Genomic DNA, 19,700 nt, shown 5'->3' on the forward strand with positions numbered 1-19,700 from the left:
TTTGGATAATTCACACGCAAGTCTCACGTGATGGTGACATCTTGGAGATGCCCAGTATTCATTTCAGAAATCTGGCCTTTACATTTTCAATAGTTCGAAGGTCGGACACCGTTAGTCTTTCCCAAATAAGTTCCATACCATATGTGAGAACTGGGCGAAGCGTATTGGTTACACAAAAGCGATTGCCTTCTCGATTTAAACGTAAGAAACTTCATCTTATTTTCCGTATTGAACTGAGATCACAATAATTTAAAGTCTATCAAGTTCCACCTTTTCAATACTAATACAATGTTGTTGGATGATATTTACAACATTATTTATTATTACAGTACATGTTTCGGTGCTCTATTAAGTCACCATCATCAGCTGATTTAGAAAATGTGAAAAAACTTGGCGATATAAATATTAAACATTAAACAAAATATTGTCATAATCAACTCATACATATACATATTTACAACAGAATATTTACTGATTAAATCCTAAACATCTAGGCCTATTATTGTTATATTAAATTTCCCTAATATGTAACAAGAAAATTCTTGTAAGTCATACTTCTAAAATTTTTTTCATCTGGTTGATGATTTGTCTTAAACATTCTTTAATGTCTGTAAGCCTATGCTCTCGTGCTGTCTAATTAGAATGCACACTTAAAATTGAGGAATTAAAATTGCATGTAGTCTATTTGATGTTAAAAATGTTCATTTCCTTTGTATATTAGCTGTTTTTGTTGGATGAAATTCATTATATATTGTTGAAAAATGAGCCGTCTTCTTATATTTGTTAAGTACTAAAACTTCGTATTTTTATTGCTTTGTGCGTGGTTGGAAATGTAATTAATTTGTCCTACAGTTGTTATGCGGAATTATCTTCTCAGTTCAATGGGAAACCTACAATGATGAAACCCAATATTAAAAAGCGAGAAAATTGATAAAGAAGCTGATTAAATCTAACTGTTAATACGGTTGACTCACCTCTACAGCTGTGTACTTCGCGTGACGGCTACCGCGTGATGAGTGTGTGTGCTAGTATCTTGTGCTGTGTGACGCAGCGCTAGTGAAGGAGAAGTAGGGGCGGCAAAGAGGATGTTTCTAGAAACATAAACTTTTAGGAGAGGGTCCGGGGGGCGTTGTGGACGAAGACAATAGTACGCAAAGTTGTTACGTAGCATTCGGAACGCATTTGAATTTTCTGGAATTTTTAGCTTGTTAAGTAATAGAATCAAAATGTCAAACAGTACCTTGGGTTTTTCCGAAATTTCATTTAGATTAAGGTTAGCGTTATAGTATTGGTCAATTAGACATGCTTCAGTAATGTCAAGCTTCTGTCCCTTAGAAAGTATTTCCATGATCTCGAGGTCTGTGAACTTATGTTTGTACTCATGAATATGTTGACCTACCGCTGAGAATCTGTGATATTTTATAGCGTTAAGGTGTTCCTGATATCTGACGTTGAAGCTGCGCCCAGTTTGTCCTATGTATCCGCTTGAACAGTCTTTACATTCAAATCTATATACCCCTGATTTAGAATATGGGTTGATTTTGTTGACAACTGAAGCATTATGTAAAACTGTTGTACTTCTATTATCTGTCTTGAATAATAATAATAATAATAATAATAATAATAATAATAATAATAATAATAATAAATTTGTTATCCCAAAAGATTCCTTTAAGGATAGGAAACAAATACTTGAACTTAAAAAGAAAATAAAAAACGAAGAGCTTATAGTCACTAAAGCTGTTAAAGGCAATGTAACCGTCATTATGCACAAAGCTGATTACATTCAACAAACAAAAGACTTTTTTAAAGATGACTCTTTCTCTATTATAAAAAAGGACCCGACTCAATCATTGCAGAAACAATTGAAACAAACATTGAAAACATCTTCTTTCCTCTTTAACGAATACGAGAAGCAGAAATTAATTAGCATGAACCCTGGTCTTCCTACCGCCAAAGCTCTGCCAAAAATCCACAAGGCCGGAGTCCCCATTAGACCAATTATCAATTACAGACCTAGCCCCCTTTACAAATTAGCGCAGTATATTCAAAAATTCTTAAAACAACATTACAGATTCACTGCAAATAAAGCCATAAAGAATTCCGTAGAATTCATTAAAGAATTAATTAAATTTCGATTACAGGATCACCACACAATACATTCTTTTGACATAGTAAATATGTTCCCTAATATCAAAACTAATAAATTGCTTCCCATTGTAGCTAAGAATTTGAAAAAATACAGCCGCTTAAGCAAACTTGAAATTCACGAATTCATGGCGATTTTAAAATTACTGATCAATAATGACTATTTCACGTTCGATCAAACCATTTATAAACAGAATGGCCTTGCAATGGGATCTCCGGTCTCAGGAATTTTGGCAGAGATTTATTTGGATTTCTTGGAGGACACACAAATAATTAATAATGAAAAATTCAAAAATGTTCTGTTTTGGTCTAGGTATGTAGATGATGCGTTTGTTATCCTGGATGAAAGCATAACCAACGCATCTACGACTCTTAGTAATCTCAACACGATAGATACGGATATAAAATTTACTTTAGAATCCGAAATAGATAAATCCATTAATTATCTGGACCTAAAGATCAATAGGCATGCCTCTTCATTTTCTTTTAGTATTTACAGAAAACCCACACAAACTGTAGCCACAATACAAAATGATTCGATACACCCCTCAGCTCACAAATGCGCGTCTTATAACAGCTTGGTGAATCGCGCTTTAAACATACCAATGTCCAAACAAAACTTGGACAAGGAACTAAATATCATTCGAACTATGGCTAAAGCCAACGGTTTTAAAGAGAATTTCATAGAACGAATAATAAACAAATTCAAATATCGCCCTCAAACGAGCCTGTTGAAAAATAAACCAGAAGCTAAGGAAATCGCAACCTTCACGTTTAATAAAGATGTACACAGAATTACAAATATTTTCAAGAAACGTAACATCAGGATCGCATTCAAGACAGATAATAGAAGTACAACAGTTTTACATAATGCTTCAGTTGTCAACAAAAATCAACCCATATTCTAAATCAGGGGTATATAGATTTGAATGTAAAGACTGTTCAAGCGGATACATAGGACAAACTGGGCGCAGCTTCAACGTCAGATATCAGGAACACCTTAACGCTATAAAATATCACAGATTCTCAGCGGTAGGTCAACATATTCATGAGTACAAACATAAGTTCACAGACATTGATAAAGACCTCGAGATCATTGTTGTATGTCCGTCGCTCCCTTCTCGATCTGCCAGCCAGCTACACGCGTGCCAGTGTGTTATTCTTCGAGCCTCGACGTGCAGCCCTCAGTGCGCGTGCCCGGAACGTCGTGTGTGCTATATAAAGGAGCTCCTAGCCTGTCCAGACGCCCACTGACCCCGGTGTACAGCTCCAGAATACACCCCACGTCGAGCACGGAGGCTACTCCTCTTGAAAATGTGCTTCGGCCAGGTGGACTGAATTTCTGGCAGTAAGAGGTCTCACCTCGGGTCACCGCTCCTCTTGCCTATTCCGCTGTCCATGCCCAGTCTTACCATTATATGCCACTATCATTCCCTAGCTAATGCAGCTCCCATTATCGACTTAGTTTCGCTAAGTAGGAACTCTTCAGTCATTGAACTTACGTTAATGAACTCAGACACTTCAACAAGGAAGGACACTCTGAGATATTTACGTCAGTGCTTCTGATAGTTTTCGACTATCAAGAACTTTTCATGTCACAAGGACTATCTTTCCGAAATAGTAGTGAACGTGAATACTCCAACGTGTATATAGTGTACAAAGACAGACTCTTTCTCCAAATTCATAGTTCAATTTGCTTCGAGATAACTTTCAGTTTTGTTAGTGTAAATATTGTAATTTTACATGTGAAGCAAATAAAGAAGTTGTGCTTTTTGTAAACCCAACCTTGTTTACAACAATCATGGAAATACTTTCTAAGGGACAGAAGCTTGACATTACTGAAGCATGTCTAATTGACCAATACTATAACGCTAACCTTAATCTAAATGAATTTTCGGAAAAACCCAAGGTACTGTTTGACATTTTGATTCTATTACTTAACAAGCTAAAAATTCCAGAAAATTCAAATGCGTTCCGAATGCTACGTAACAACTTTGCGTACTATTGTCTTCGTCCACAACGCCCCCCGGACCCTCTCCTAAAAGTTTATGTTTCTAGAAACATCCCCTTTGCCGCCCCTACTTCTCCTTCACTAGCGCTGCGTCACACAGCACAAGATACTAGCACACACACTCATCACGCGGTAGCCGTCACGCGAAGTACACAGCTGTAGAGGTGAGTCAACCATATTAACAGTTAGATTTAATCAGCTTCTTTATCAATTTTCTCGCTTTTTAATATTGGGTTTCATCATTGCAGGGTTCCCATTGAACTGAGAAGATAATTCCGCATAACAACTGTAGGACAAATTAATTACATTTCCAACCACGCACAAAGCAATAAAAATACGAAGTTTTAGTACTTAACAAATATAAGAAGACGGCTCATTTTTCAACAATATATAATGAATTTCATCCAACAAAAACAGCTAATATACAAAGGAAATGAACATTTTTAACATCAAATAGACTACATGCAATTTTAATTCCTCAATTTTAAGTGTGCATTCTAATTAGACAGCACGAGAGCATAGGCTTACAGACATTAAAGAATGTTTAAGACAAATCATCAACCAGATGAAAAAAATTTTAGAAGTATGACTTACAAGAATTTTCTTGTTACATATTAGGGAAATTTAATATAACAATAATAGGCCTAGATGTTTAGGATTTAATCAGTAAATATTCTGTTGTAAATATGTATATGTATGAGTTGATTATGACAATATTTTGTTTAATGTTTAATATTTATATCGCCAAGTTTTTTCACATTTTCTAAATCAGCTGATGATGGTGACTTAATAGAGCACCGAAACATGTACTGTAATAATAAATAATGTTGTAAATATCATCCAACAACATTGTATTAGTATTGAAAAGGTGGAACTTGATAGACTTTAAATTATTGTGCCTTCTCGATCGCGTACGGTGCATATATGCAAAATGGCGATCATATCGTCTGAATAACGAAATAATGTAACAAGGAAAATGTTGGTCATAAAACAGGATGAATTTTGGTTTAAATTTGAGAAAATATGGTCAAACTGGTAAAGAAAAGAGCTCAATTTTATTTTGTTAAACTGTAACTACGAAATTCGTTAAAATGAAATATTTTAACATACAACAAATAGGGAAAAAGGAAGGGACCAAAAAGTTCTTCGTAATTCCGAAAATTTCGTTATACTGGTGTTCGTTACAGCGGAATTCTACTGTACTTTTTTAACATCTCAATACTGCGGTGCCATTTTTGACATTCTGTCTCCTCGAGCTTCTCCCACAGAGAATAATCCAATGTATTGAGCTCCGGACTTCCACACTAAGGACAGTCATCATCAATGATGAACCATGCAATATTGGTTGCCAACCACTGCTGCATCATTTTTGCTTTGTTTGCAGGAGCGGTATTCTGCTGAAAAATCCACTATTACCCTTCAAACAGCTTTGAATTGATACGTGAATTGATTGAATTGATACTCCACCTTCGCAAAAATGCACCTGCAATGCTCCCGCCCGGGAACCGCCCCCATACCATGACAGAAGCAGAGTGATGTCTGCACTACACAAATGGAACTTCCTCTCTTTCTTCTTTGGAGGACCGTGCGTACACACGATCATTTTTCTTGTTCAACGACTCTTCCACAGCAAATATTTTTTCAGCTGTGAATTGGATGTCACAATACTGGCTTTCCCCATACATCGTTAACAAAGCCTATGATCGAACCCGGCGTATCTCCTATCATTTTTCAGTTAGTAAATACCACGTGTATCTTTTATATGCACCAACATGTAAATAATGCTTGAAAATTACGTGACATAGCTCGTGGAGATACATTCCTTTCACAAGACAGAACTCTTTGTTTACCGCAAAGGATTGCAATAAATCCTTGCATGAACAGCATTCACAATTTCTTTTCTGTGTACACATCTAGGACAGCCCGATCAACAGTTGCACCTGTGTGTTAAACTGTGCTATTGTATGAAACAAAATCATTCATTGATACCGAAAGATTTCAGCGTAGAAAAAATGTCCTTACCTCATTTTCCACAACGAAATAAAGCCAATACAGCGATATGGTTCTCATAAACTCCTTACTCCATCTTTCACTGCTGCCTGCTGTTGCTGGCACACTGCAAGCTGGATACTACAGAGTCATAATGGTGACCTTGTGGACGATGATATACAGCGATGCCATGCTTTTTCATTCTCAATTATCATACTACAGCGCGTTTAGAATTTACTGACAGAACTTATGGCAGTACTGTGTAAATACTCGTATATGCCGAATATCACAATACTAATACTCTGGAAGATGATAGGAACAACATGACGAGTTCAAAAGTTGAAGTGACTGTACAATTCCAAAATGACTGATAAGTGAGATACCATGTTTATTACTAATGAGAAAGCACAAGTTCAGATAGGTTTTTGTTGAGGATGGGATAGGAAAGGGCTAGAACTGAAAAAGAGGCAGAAGAAGCAGCTGTGGCCTTACTTAATGTATAGCCTCAGCATCTGCCTCATGTGAAAAAGCGAAGCTATGGAAGATTATATTCAGGGCTGCTAATGGCAAGGTTCAAACCCACCATCTCTCAAATGCATGCTTATCGCTATGCAACCAACTCACTTGATGAGTTACTAGAGTAGCGTGCCAATTAATCTAATAACTTCTTGTAACTAATAGCAGAATCGTGCACCCCCGTTAATACTTTCAAACAAAGTGCACTGTAGGTGTACGGTGGCATTATTGTTAACATTATTAGATGTTCTTTATAACACAGTCATTAGTTGAATGTATCCAAGTAAAGTTGTATATGATTCCAGCTTTGTGTTATGTTTTGGCAGCACTAGGATTAAATGTCAATTGTAGCATAGAAAAGCAGCATCTAATCAACTACACTATGCAGCTGGTCAAGGAGAACCACGAGGAGAAAATGCAGTAACCAATTTAGGGCTTCATTTTAGTCATATGTACTCATAATAAACCTCTAGAGATTTCAATGAAGAAAACGCAACTACTGTACTGACAATATTTTAATAAATACCGTACTTCTCCAAATCCAAGACGACCCCCACTTTTCCATTCAAAAAAATTAAATTAGGCTTAAAAAGTGCTTGGTGAAATCATATGAATGCCTTTCTTGGTAACATGGTGTAAGGGTGGCATGCCAGCCTCTTACCCAGAGGTCCCAGGTTTGATTCCTGGCCACGTCAGGAAGTTTTACCTGGATCTGAGGGCTGGTTTGAGGTCTACTCAGCCTACGTGATTACAATTTGGCTCCACAAGAACACACTGAATTCTTCCTTCTTTAGAATGTAAGTGCACACAGATCTTTGATAACCTACACAAAACTATGGCCTCTCCCACTGCCAGGGTTACGGTGAAGTCCTAAATGACCGCTTTAGCTGAGGAGACCTTTGGGCTCCATTTTTGTCGTACGTACTTAACCTTTAGAAATTTCAATTAAGAAAACACACAACTGGCAATATTTGAATAAATATTAAACTCTCAGCTATGATCAAAAAGTACAGTTACATAAATTCAAACTCTCTTACCCTAACAGGAGATTTTTCATGTTTCATCTTCTTTGCAGGCGTTTCTTCCAGAATGACAGGGGAAGCATCTTCTAATCCTGGAAGAGAATAGTTTCACATTAAAATTTCTATTGATATGAAGGCAGTTGTGTACGAAGATGGAGACGTTGTCCTTGTCCTTTTGTGTTTTCATGTTTGTCTTCATCTCCTCGTTCTGTTGATCTCTTTTCCCACACTGACCAGATTGTGTTCCTTTTTCTAGTATGATATTTCAATTCTTTCTAGCCTATTCGTAATCACAAGCCTACAAGTCAACATCTAATGAAACTAAATGGCATGAGTAAGAAAAATCTGCATAAAACAATAATTTGATATTAAACTTTTCCTAAATGTTCCACAGAGTGGTGTTAAGCAGGATCCTCACTGTATTACAGTAAATGCTGGGTAGGTATGGCTCCTACCCTAGATTATAGATGGAAACAGCCCACAGAGTAGGAAGCTGTACTCTGAAAAGTGATGAAAATACCGTAGATCAGACTCTCATAAAGAAAAAAATGAAGAAGGCTATCTCTGATAGAGAGAGGATTTACTCTCCTAAAATCACTGCCACGTATTGACCATTTCACTTATATGGCCAATGAAGCAAAGAGGGACGTGCTGATAGAGGCCTACCCACCTGAATCTCTACCTAAGTGCCCTAGGTATAGATCCCAGAGATAGGGTATCTGCCACCTGGGAGACTACCCTAAATGCAGATCAGTGGTGATTGATTGATTTTGGGAGGAATTTTAAATAGGATCACCTCATCGCAACAGGAAGAGCATATAAAATTAAAAGTTTAGTTTAACAGTTCCACCTTTTCAATACAAAATGTATGTAATGCAGGTTACATTACAAATGAAACATTTATTCGGAAATAGTTTCGACCTAAGGTCAAGGTCATCATCAGCCAACAATACGAATTGCACAACATATTGAATAGTCCATAAACAATGTACATATATCGCAGAAACTTTGTGGTTTGACACTGTAAAGTTGAAGACAAAACAGTCACAATGGAGATAAAAGTTTTAAATTATGCATAAATTTACAAAAATTTTGTATCGAAAACTAAACTTAATTTTATATGTAATCACAGTTCAATACAGACCATTCTACATGAAGTTTATATCTCTTATCATGAAGGACATCCAGTCTTAAAACATCGACCAAGTCCTAAACAGAGCCCGAGTGCTCCGTGACCTCACACAGTCATGGGTAGGCAGTGTTATGAAAGAGGAGGATCCCTAGGGATCTAAAGGAAGATGTGTTGTTATCGGGTGAATTAGAAAGAAAAGGAAAACTAAAAAGTAAAACCTCGTTTAGACATTTTTGCAGGAGACAGCAAAACAGAATGTGTTAAGCGAGAAAACGTACCACTGTGCATTTTAAGATGCAGATGTCAGTCCATCTTTCTGACAGATTTTAATTTTGTCTTCATTATTAAGGAATTTCACAACCTTTTTCTGTATCCATAAATAGGCTATCATGAGTCAAATATGCACCACGCTAGTCAATTTCACACGATTATGTTCCTAATCCAGATATAGGTTACCATATCACACAACAAATATTGCTACACTTCACTGTACCACTCAACACAAAATAAATTTCTAACTTCTGAATGGAATGCAAAATACAAGCACAAATAGGCTCACTGTGTTACGTTGCGAGCTGCTTGTGCTTACCTTACGTAAAAAAATATTCTCCCCTTAGAATTGGTGCTCTTTTCTCCGTCTGCTGTTACGAACTGTCGGCTTCCCGGCTGCTTGTACTACTGCTGTCACTGCTCGCCTGCATGGCGCATCCACTCTGACGTCACGCCTATAGTATGTTCTCGATCTACCCCGCTGACATATATATATGGCCTTGTGTCGTTCATTCGGCAGGTCAGTTGTGGTATAACCTTGTTAAAGACAGTGGGAGCTGGAACTCTGTACATGGCTGGACCGTGTCCATTTTACTCGTAAACTTCGTGCTGGACTTCTGTCAAGGGTGAGCAGACACTGTTTCTTTCTATCATTTAACGTGCCCTACCTTGCTGTACTTGGGCTTCGCCGTAGTAACGATAATTGAACTTTGGTCCCTTCAGGACACATCTGAGTATTCGTGCAGTGCAAATGTTCTGCCTTTTGGACATTTATATTCCTAAAATGTGGTGTAAATGGTGTACTGGACAGCTGATCTAAAATTCTAGCCCATACACATTCCTACCTTCTGAGATGAACTTTTGCATTGCGTCTGTTAGTGCTGGGGACTTGGCGGCTTGATCCTTATCCTATCCCATTCCTCCGTTTCTTATTTCCTTGTTTTATTTTCTTATCCCATCTATCTGTTAACTTTGCATAAAAATGGTGCTTGCTCAAAAGATGTGGTCTGCTAATTTAATTTGTATGTTCATCAGTTGGCTTCAATTTTATTATCGCCTCTGCGCATGCATGTGTGTTTTAATCCCTTCTGGGATCACTTGTTAGAATTCCTATTTTTTTTCTCTCTAATCTACCAAAAGGATCACTCCCTGGATTGGAGTTTGGTTTATTTCTATTCTGAATCTCTAGAATTGTTTGGCATGAGGTTACATTTTTTGATGTCCTATTGTAAACATTGTATCAATTTGTGAGCTTATCTAGCAACTTATGACACTACCAACTTTGTATTCTACTGGCACGAGCCTGAAACTTTATTTGATGTACCTCCCTTCTAGCGTATTGTGTAATATAATGCAAAGAAACTGTTTTCAGAATCTATGGGATCCCTCCCACTTTTTCTCTTTCCCCTAATTGAAGTGTCGGAACATATGTCCAAAGATTGTAGTGATTGGTGCTTAGGAATTTGATTATGACGATGTAATCAAATTTTGTATCACCTACGGGTTTTAAAATCAAACTTAATGCTTTTATTACGCCATATGCTGGTTCATACTATTTGTTCTGATGTAAAGATAATTTGTTACCCCTTTGAGTTTGGTATAATATATTTGTTATTTTCAAACTTGTTTTCCAAAATTCTCTTACACCTACCACGGCAATTCTCTTGGGTAGCGGCCCTTTAACTTCTTTATGCACATGTATGGAGCTCTGAATTGCACTGTTTATGGTAATGTTGACACGATGTATTGAACTGTTATATTCTCATGTTGCACGCTTCTCGGCACTCTGCACGCTTGTGTACTGTCAGTTCTGAGTACTTTGATATCTTGTTGTCTAGTATCCCGATTAAGGGCACTCTCCTAAAAACAAATCTCAATTACAACGCTATTTCTAGCAAGTTGATAGTAATCAAAGACACTATCAAGTACAAAGAGCGTTACATATGGTAGCAGATTACCCTTTACTTTAGTCTTTTTCTTTTATTATTCTGTATATCATGGCTTGTTTTTCAGATAATTTCCCTTTAGGGGATGACCTTTCTCTACTATCTTCACCAATTCCTCAAAATTTGTCACTTCCAAATCCTTCTGTTCCCAATTTAATTTCGTTTTCTTCTTCTTCCTCAGTCTATCCGTCTTCTACTGATCATGCGCCTGATGTAATATCTGATGAGAGTAAACCTCCTCCCTTCCGATACCCTATGGCCCCTCCCCCCCCTCCATACCCTCCCTCCCCTGTTCTTCCTACCACTTCGGTGGATAGTTCTCTCAATATTCAGATTATTAAACAATCTTTACTTCAAGTCCCCCAGTTATCAGCAACAGATCCTCGTAGTTTTACAATTTGGTTATTTTCAGCCCGTAAATTTATAATATTAAAGTAGCTTCCTTTCCTCAACTGATTGGTCTTCTCTCCACGAAAAACACGGGTTTTTTCTCCACATTTTGGCTTGATAGTATGTCCAACTTCTCCAACTGGTACGAATTGAGGCACGCTGTTCATAATTATTTTCTACCTCTGGAAGTAAGTTATAAATTGAGTAATGAATTTATCAGATGACATCAGTTACCTAATGAACCTGCTCATGATTATCTTGACTCTATCATAACTTATACCGATGTTTTGAATATATCACATAATACCCAGGAATTAATTTCCATTATACAGCTTTACGCGGCTCCCTCATTTCGCATGCTATTTAACGTTCTAGCTCCTCCTGTTTCCTTTCTGCAACTTTATAATTTAGCCCATCAGCACACTATAAATTCTTTACGAGATCGTTCGTTCTATTCATCTGTTCCTCCTCCGACTATTCCTTCTACTTCTTCATATTCTGCTTTACCCGCACCTTCCCTTCCCCCTGTCTGCCCTCCTATCACTTGTTATCGGTGCAAACTGCCCGGCCACCTTGCGCGTCAGTGTACTACTCCCTTTTCGGGAAACGCATTCCACCCGCGTCGCTAGGCAGTAGACGCTTAGATGGGGAAAATCTGCCTCCTTTCTTAACGACATCTTCCCAATCCACTTCAAATTTGGCTTCATTTTTACCTCCCACTTGTCATGTCTTAGTTACTGCCAATAACTCTCCTTCTGTCGCCCTTCTCGATTCAGGTGCCTCTGTTTCTCTTATCAGCTATCAATTCTATAAATTGTTAACCGAACTAGATCCCCATTTACATTATCTTCCTACCTCTACACGTTGTCTTTCTGTCTCTAATCAGCCTTTGAATATTATTGGTACGGTTTCTTTGCATATTAAAATGCAGCATTTTTCCTGGCCGTTTACCTTGCTTATCGCTGAATCTTTATCTCTCCCTATCATTTTGGGGTATGACTTTTTTGCTTATACTGGTCTTCTTCTTGATTCCGCGCATTCTAAAGTTTCTTTTCCCTTTTCTGATAAATCTGTTCCCTTAATCCATACTCTTGACTACCCTTCTCGTTTCTATTCTCCCCTTCCTATAATTAATTCTATTCATTCTGATCAAATTCAAGCTTTGCTCACTGAATTTTCGGACGTCATCATCCCTAAGCTCGGTACTGTCAAGGATTTTTTTGCCCATATTGATCTTAATGATTCCACCCCTGTTCGCTCCTCTCCATATTTCCTTAGTCCTCCTCGGATGAAGGTTTTAAATCAGCTAATACAGAAAATGTTGAATGATGATACTATTATTCCATCATCTTCCGATTACACCTCTCCCGCCTTTGTGGTTGATAAGCCTGATGGCTCCGCGAGGTTCATTGTTGATTTTCGTAAGTTGAATGAGAAAATTGTCTATGATGCGTACCCTATGCCCAAATTAAACTCTGCATTTCAACATTTTTCCGTTCAAATTTTTTTTCGATTTTCGATCTTAATTCGGCCTACAACCAGCTCCCGTTGGATGACATTAGCTCCCGGTATACTGCTTTTATTACCCCTAATGGCCTTGCATTTCAATTGGTCCTCCATCAAGCCTCTGCCTTTTCATCAGAAAAAGTTTTTTTAATCTCTTCGCCTTGTTATACTTTTCTTTCCCTGTGTTTGATATACGATGGGGACACTGGGTTAATCAGTTTGCGAGGTGAAATGATCTAACTTAACTGCATAAATAACAGCTGAAATATGCTTACCAGTAAACTTTTCTGACGGAGGCATTCACAGGAACAATATTAAACAGCTCCATAGCAGCATTAATCTATGCTAACATGATATCGTATTAGAAATACTCCTAAAATATTTTCCGGTAGAAGCATTATTGGATGTATATATATGAACACTAATGTGGTTGTCAGCAGTACGAATACATAAATCATAACATTGCCTCTACTGTGAAATGGTAGGGCATCTAGTGAACCAATGTTTCCCTCACCACATTAGTAAACTGTATTACTCTGTTGCTATTTCCTGTGGACTGTTTTTCTTGTATATTTAATACATAAACAATTTTTTGCAAATTTTGAAGAATTTGGCCAATTGCTGTCATATAAAACACTCTGAAATTCGACTGTTTTTCCTTACTTTCTTGGCCATAGCAACACATGGTGAGACTACAGCAAATATTTGCACGCTGACACACGATAACTTACAATGTTCGCCACTTGGAGCACAGTGGTACATTTCTCCTATTAATGCCTATAGACATTGCCAATCACCCAGGAGAAAGTACCCCTTTCTCTGGGTAATATGAAGAATTGTTCGGTGTTGTTGATACCAGTACAGTCTTTAATATTTTGAAAGGAAAGGAACAAAGACATTTCACAGCCATTATCCAGGGGAGAAAATTCAAACCATTTTGGCCACTACTAAAACACAATAGTTTTATAACAAACATGTTTGGAAGGAGAGTTCTTGTTAAGGGAGAAATATGGAGACCATGTAAAAAGATTATAGAAGATGTAGTTGTGGTCACCAGATGTCAGGCCCCTATAAACAACAAATAAATGAAGAGGACAGTAGGAAGAAAAAAAAAAAGAAAAAAATAGAAAGTTGCAGACAAGGCAGAGCACTTAGAAGATGACAATGAAATAAAATAATTCACCTGCAGACCAAATCTTGAGCAGAGCATCCCAGCTGCCAGTGGCCATCAGTTTGTGGGTTGGGTTAACACTCACAGATGTCAGTGATCTTTCGTGACCTCGACACACGAACATACACTTAGCCGTATCGCTACCAACACTCCATTTCCACACCTTTGCTGTCTGGTCGCAAGAAGCACTGAACATAGCAAACACATTAAATGATCAAAGTCTTGAACATATGATTGAACATTTTTAACCACTATACAAAAACAAAAAGAAAACTAAGAAATCAGCCTTAAAAAGACTGTAAATATAAAAATCAGAATCTCATAAACTTCTGAGATTTTTCAATCAGATACACTCATTGCCACATAAGACAAATGAAGAAGAGAGCGTTCAGCATGTTACTTGTGAGTGGAAAGGGAAAACTTCTTAATTTGGATGAAATGGACCAATTGTGTTTGAATTAAAACAGCAACTACATATGCAGTTGTATCCAAAACCCACGTCACCTCTCACAGCTGACTCATACCTGATTGCTTGCTGCTCTCACAGCTGGAGCTGTTTTCCTGAATAATTGTATATAGTTATAATTCTTCATTATTCAGGTTATTAAAATAAATTTTAAGATTGAAGTAGATTTTTACATGTAATGTAATTTTACAAACAAGATATGTCACATGCTCCAAGACACGAAGACTCATAGTTTTTAAGCCTTTTCCATGATTAGGACAAGGTGTTCTTAACAATATGTTGTTAATTGTGTGTATCTATGAAACCTGTACTTTGTGTGTGTTTTAATCTTGAACTATGAACATGCCTAAAGATATTTTCAAAAGAAAATGAAACAAGTACGGTTTTAAATAGATTAATGTTCTTTTAATGCAAGAATAATCAATGATTATTAAAGTACTGGAAAAGTGGATATTTTTAACTTGTTAGTTGAGGTTTTTTTTTTACATGCTCATATAGTCTAAGTCATCAGATACGGCAGCTATAGACTCCAACAATCTCACATATCCAATATCATAAAGTAAACAGAAGAACAAATAAGGTCTGCTACAGTACATACATTTCAGATTTACACTACTGACACTCACACTACTGAAAGTTTAATTTTTTACAAGTTGCTTTACGTCGCACTGACACAGATAGGTCTTATGGCGACGATGGGGCATGAAGGGGCTAGGAGTGGGAAGGAAGTGGCCATGGCCTTAATTAAGGTATAGTCCCAGCATTTGCCTGGTGTGAAAATGAGAAACAACGGAAAACCATCTTCAGGGCTGCCGACAGTGGGGGGCGAACCCACTATCTCCCGAATACTGGATACTGGCCGCACTTAAGCGACTGCAGCTATTGAGCTCGGTACTACTGAAATTAAGGACTGATGTAGCACAATACACAACACATCCAATATTGTATAGAATACTCTCTGTCATCTGGAAAGAGAACAGGATAACAGAGGACTGGATGAAACATATCATTATCTCCCTATATAAAAAGGGAGACAGAAAGAAATGCAGAAATTACAGGGGTGTCACTCTACTTTCTCACTTCTTAAGCTTCTGGAGAAGATAGTTGAAAGAAGAATCAGGAATATAGTTGAAATGTTATTGGAGGCAGAGCAACATGGGTTCAGGAAGAACCAAAGTGCTACAGACCTGATATTTGCTTTCAGAATGCTAACAGAAAAGCACTGGGAATACAGCAAGAACTTAGTGATGGTTTTTATAGACATCAAGAAGGCCTACGACAGTGTGCTTAGAGAGATAATCTGGGAATATCTAGAAGGTATAGGTGTGCCAAAATTCCTGACTGATAAAGTAAAGATGCTCTATCAAATATGCTTAAGCTGTGTCCAAGTAGGGGATGGAAGATCAGATTGGTTTGAAACCAAAAGGAGTCCAGCAGGGAAGTGCCTTGTCATCACTGTTATGGATATTCCAAAGAGCCTGAGAGTCTAATATTTTCAGGGAGAAAATGAAGCAGAAGAACAGGAGAAACTAAATCTTTGGAGTGGCAAGTTTAAAGAATATGGACTAAACATCAAAAAACAAAAACTGTTAAAATGACTAGCAACTAAACTTGAGGTACTAGAAAGGAGAACCATGAGGAAAATCTTAGGCCCTGTGAAAACAACAGAAGTATGGAAATTAAGATCTAACGATGAAATATACAGGAACATAGAAAACATAACAGAAACCATAAGAAAAAGGAGATTGCAATAATTTGGACATATTTACAGAATGGATGATTCCAGATTAACAAAAAGGATTTTCAAGAAATAATATAAGAGAAGAAGAAACTATGGAGAGAGAAATTTTTAGAAAGAGGGTAGTAAGTATGGAAGGATTCCAAGGAAGATTGAACAAGAAGCCTGGTGCGAAGTGGTCCGAGGACAGAAGGAAACAGCATAGTGAAAGGATGAAAGAATATTGGAAGGAGCGGAAGAGAAAACAACACAATATGAAGAACTGAACTGAAATTGGCACGTGGTCCTTAGCAGGCCTCATTGGAAAAAAAAAGAAGAAGAAGACTATCAACAGGAAAGGCACAGATTCAAACATTTTCCTGGAGGGAACTCTATTGCAGTCTGTTTCTAACTTCAAATACCTTGGAGGTGTCATTTCAAAGTATAACACAGTAAACCAAGAAATATTTAATAAGACTCAGAAAGCTTCTCTATTTTATTTTCAAGTGAGAAAACTCTGGGATGATAAAATACCCTAGAAAGCAAAATTGACCATGTTTTGTACCTACTTCATTCCAATTCTCACATATGAATCGAAAGATGAACCCTGCATAAACAAGCCAAATAGTAAAATTCAGTCAACATAAATGCAATTCATCAGAACAGTGAACCAAAAGACCAGGAAGGACAAGTGAAGCAAACAGGAAGGAGACTGGTATCAAAATACCTGGTACTGAATTTTTAGGAAGACGCAGGCTACAATGGTTTGGACATGTTATGAGGATGGACGGAATGAGAACAGCAAGGAATTACTTTGACAGCGAAGTGAAAGGGGAGAGGCCAGTTGGGAGACAAAGGATTAGATGGATAGACACAGTGAAATCACAGGCTAGGAAGAGGAATGCCAAGTGGGAGGACATCGAGGAACAGAACTATACTTTTACAGGAAGAAGTGGCAAGCACTTGTACACCACACCCGGGAAACTGGAGCTGGATAATGATGATGAACACATCCAATACATAGTCACAAAGGACTCATCACGTGTACATTACGCTAAGAGCACACACTACCAAGAGTAAAGAAATACAATTGGTAAGAACTTAGCGATGGTTTTTATAGACATCAAGAAGGCGTACGACAGTGTAGCTAGAGAGATAATCTGGGAATGTCTAGAAGGTACAGGTGTGCCAAAATTCCTGAGTGATAAAGTAAAGATGCTCTACCTTTTCATACCTAAGCCTGGAAGGGCAAATTATGCCCAAGCCAAAGCATACAGACCATTATGTTTAACCTCCTTCGTGTTGAAAGCAATGGACAAAATTCTGGATAAATATATCAGAAGAACGGTGCAACTGAACTCAAAGTTACATGAAAATCAGTTTGCATATAGACCTGGCAGATCCACTGAAGTAGCACTCCACCAGTTGGTTTGTAAACTGGAGGAAGCCTAGCATATAAAGAAATTGCACTGGCGGTATTTCCAGATATAGAAGGAACCTTCAGCAATACAACCTATGACTCCACAATCAAAGCACTGGAAAAGAGCAAGGTAAGTAAAACCGCCGTCAAATGGATAAAATTCATGTTAGACGGAAGGAAGATAAAAGCAACCCTGTTTGAAGAAACGCTGACGGTTAGGGCCACCTGAGGCTGTGCACAGGGAGTTCTTTCTCCTCTGCTGTGGAACCTCGTGATGAACAAAATCATAGCCATGCTCAACGAACAAGGTTTAAATACACAAGGATACGCGTATGACCTAGCGATTGTGGTACGAGATAAGGTGATGAGTTTTATCCAGGACCTCATGCAAAGATCATTTAACCTTATGGAGAACTGGTGTCGGGAAGAACAACTAATAGTCAACCCGAACAATATAACTCTGGTCCCTTTTACAAGAGCGAGGAAATTAGAGGGAAAGAGATCACTGAAGCTCTTTGGGCAAGATATATTTATGGAAGAACAGGCACTGCACCTACGTATAGTGTTAGATAAAAATCTAACCTGGAATCCACATATAAAAAGGAACATAACACGGGCCAGAACTTACAGTATGCACGTAAAAGAGCCGCCGGGAAGACATGGGGATCTGGTGGCAGAAAGTAAGCCAAGAAAAAGTCAGTAGTAGATTGGATAGCCCACAGAGAATGGCATGTATAGCCATAACTGGGGCTATGAGAACTATGCCAACAGAAGCTTTGAATACTTTACTAGACCTTCCATCACTATGCAATTTCATAAAAGGACAGGTTAGAATGAGTTCATATAGACTGGCACAATCAGAGTGCTGGAATGCACAAAGACCCAATCTAGGACACTGTAAAATTAACAGATTAATAATAGAGGAAGTTCTACACATGCCTTCTGATCATATGATACCAAAGTACAACTTTGAAAAACCATTTGAGACCCAGATAATAAAAAAAAAGAAGACTGGGATATCAACAAATGGAATACTGAAAAAGAAGATATAGTGTGGTAGACTGATGGTTCAAAGACTGGGGATGGCACAGGAGGAGGGATCAACGGGGGAAGACCTGAGTGATCAATCCAGATGAGCCTGGGCAAACACACTACAGTCTTTCAAATGGAAGTGATAGCTATCACAAGATATCTTGAAGAAAATCTGAAAATGAACTATAGGAAAAAGAACATTTTTATTTTTATGGACAGCCAAGCGGCCATTAAGGCACTAGAAGCAGTCCAGATAATATCCAGAATTGTCTGGTATTGACATTCACTTCTCCTGAAGTTCTCAAAGTACAACAATGTCAAAATAATATGGGTACCAGGGCATGCAGGTATAGAAGGAAATGAAAAGACAGATAAACTGGCCCGGAAAGGGGCAGAAACATATTCTGCAGGCCCAGAACCTGTATGCAGGATTTCCTACGGACAAGCCCGACACTTCATAGGAAAATGGGTACAAAAGAAACAAATGGAGAACTAGAAAAATACTCCAAGATGCAGGCTTGCAAAGGAACTGATAAAAGAACCAAACAAGAAGCATACAAAAGAACTGTTGAAACTCAGCAGAGAAAATACAAGATGGGTAGGAGGACTGTTGACAGGACACTGCCACCTGAAAAAAACACCTACACAAAATTGGAGTAATAAGAGACAATATATGTAGGAAATGCAATGAAGCAGAGGAATCAGCTGAACACATACTTTTCGAATGTGAGGCGCTGGGTAAAATCAGACTCTCCACTCTACGACTACCAGGTGAAGAGAGAGAGAAAATCCAAGAAGACCCAATAAGAACAACCTGCAGCTTTGTGAAGGGAGCAGGTATATCTAGGCGGGAATGAAGGAAAAACATGGTAGCAAAAGATCTTAGAATTCGACGCTAATTAGGAACTAATATTTAGAAACCCCATGAAAAAAAGAAGAAAAAAGATGCTCTATCAAATGTGCT

General features: G+C 37.8%; 1 protein-coding gene across 1 annotated transcript in view; it reads right to left on the bottom strand.

Annotated features, from left to right (window-relative positions):
* Positions 1-19,700, bottom strand: part of LOC137502158 (ribosome biogenesis protein WDR12 homolog) — a 59,647-nt gene that overhangs the window by 28,515 nt on the left and 11,432 nt on the right. The window contains exons 5-6 of the mRNA XM_068229148.1: positions 14,114-14,289; positions 7,702-7,778 (exon numbers count right to left, since the gene is read on the bottom strand). Coding sequence (XP_068085249.1) covers positions 7,702-7,778; positions 14,114-14,289 — 253 coding nt within the window. The remainder of the gene's footprint in view (positions 1-7,701; positions 7,779-14,113; positions 14,290-19,700) is intronic.

The sequence above is a fragment of the Anabrus simplex genome, chromosome 9 (genome assembly GCF_040414725.1).
Source record: "Anabrus simplex isolate iqAnaSimp1 chromosome 9, ASM4041472v1, whole genome shotgun sequence".
Taxonomy (NCBI): Eukaryota; Metazoa; Arthropoda; class Insecta; order Orthoptera; family Tettigoniidae; genus Anabrus; species Anabrus simplex.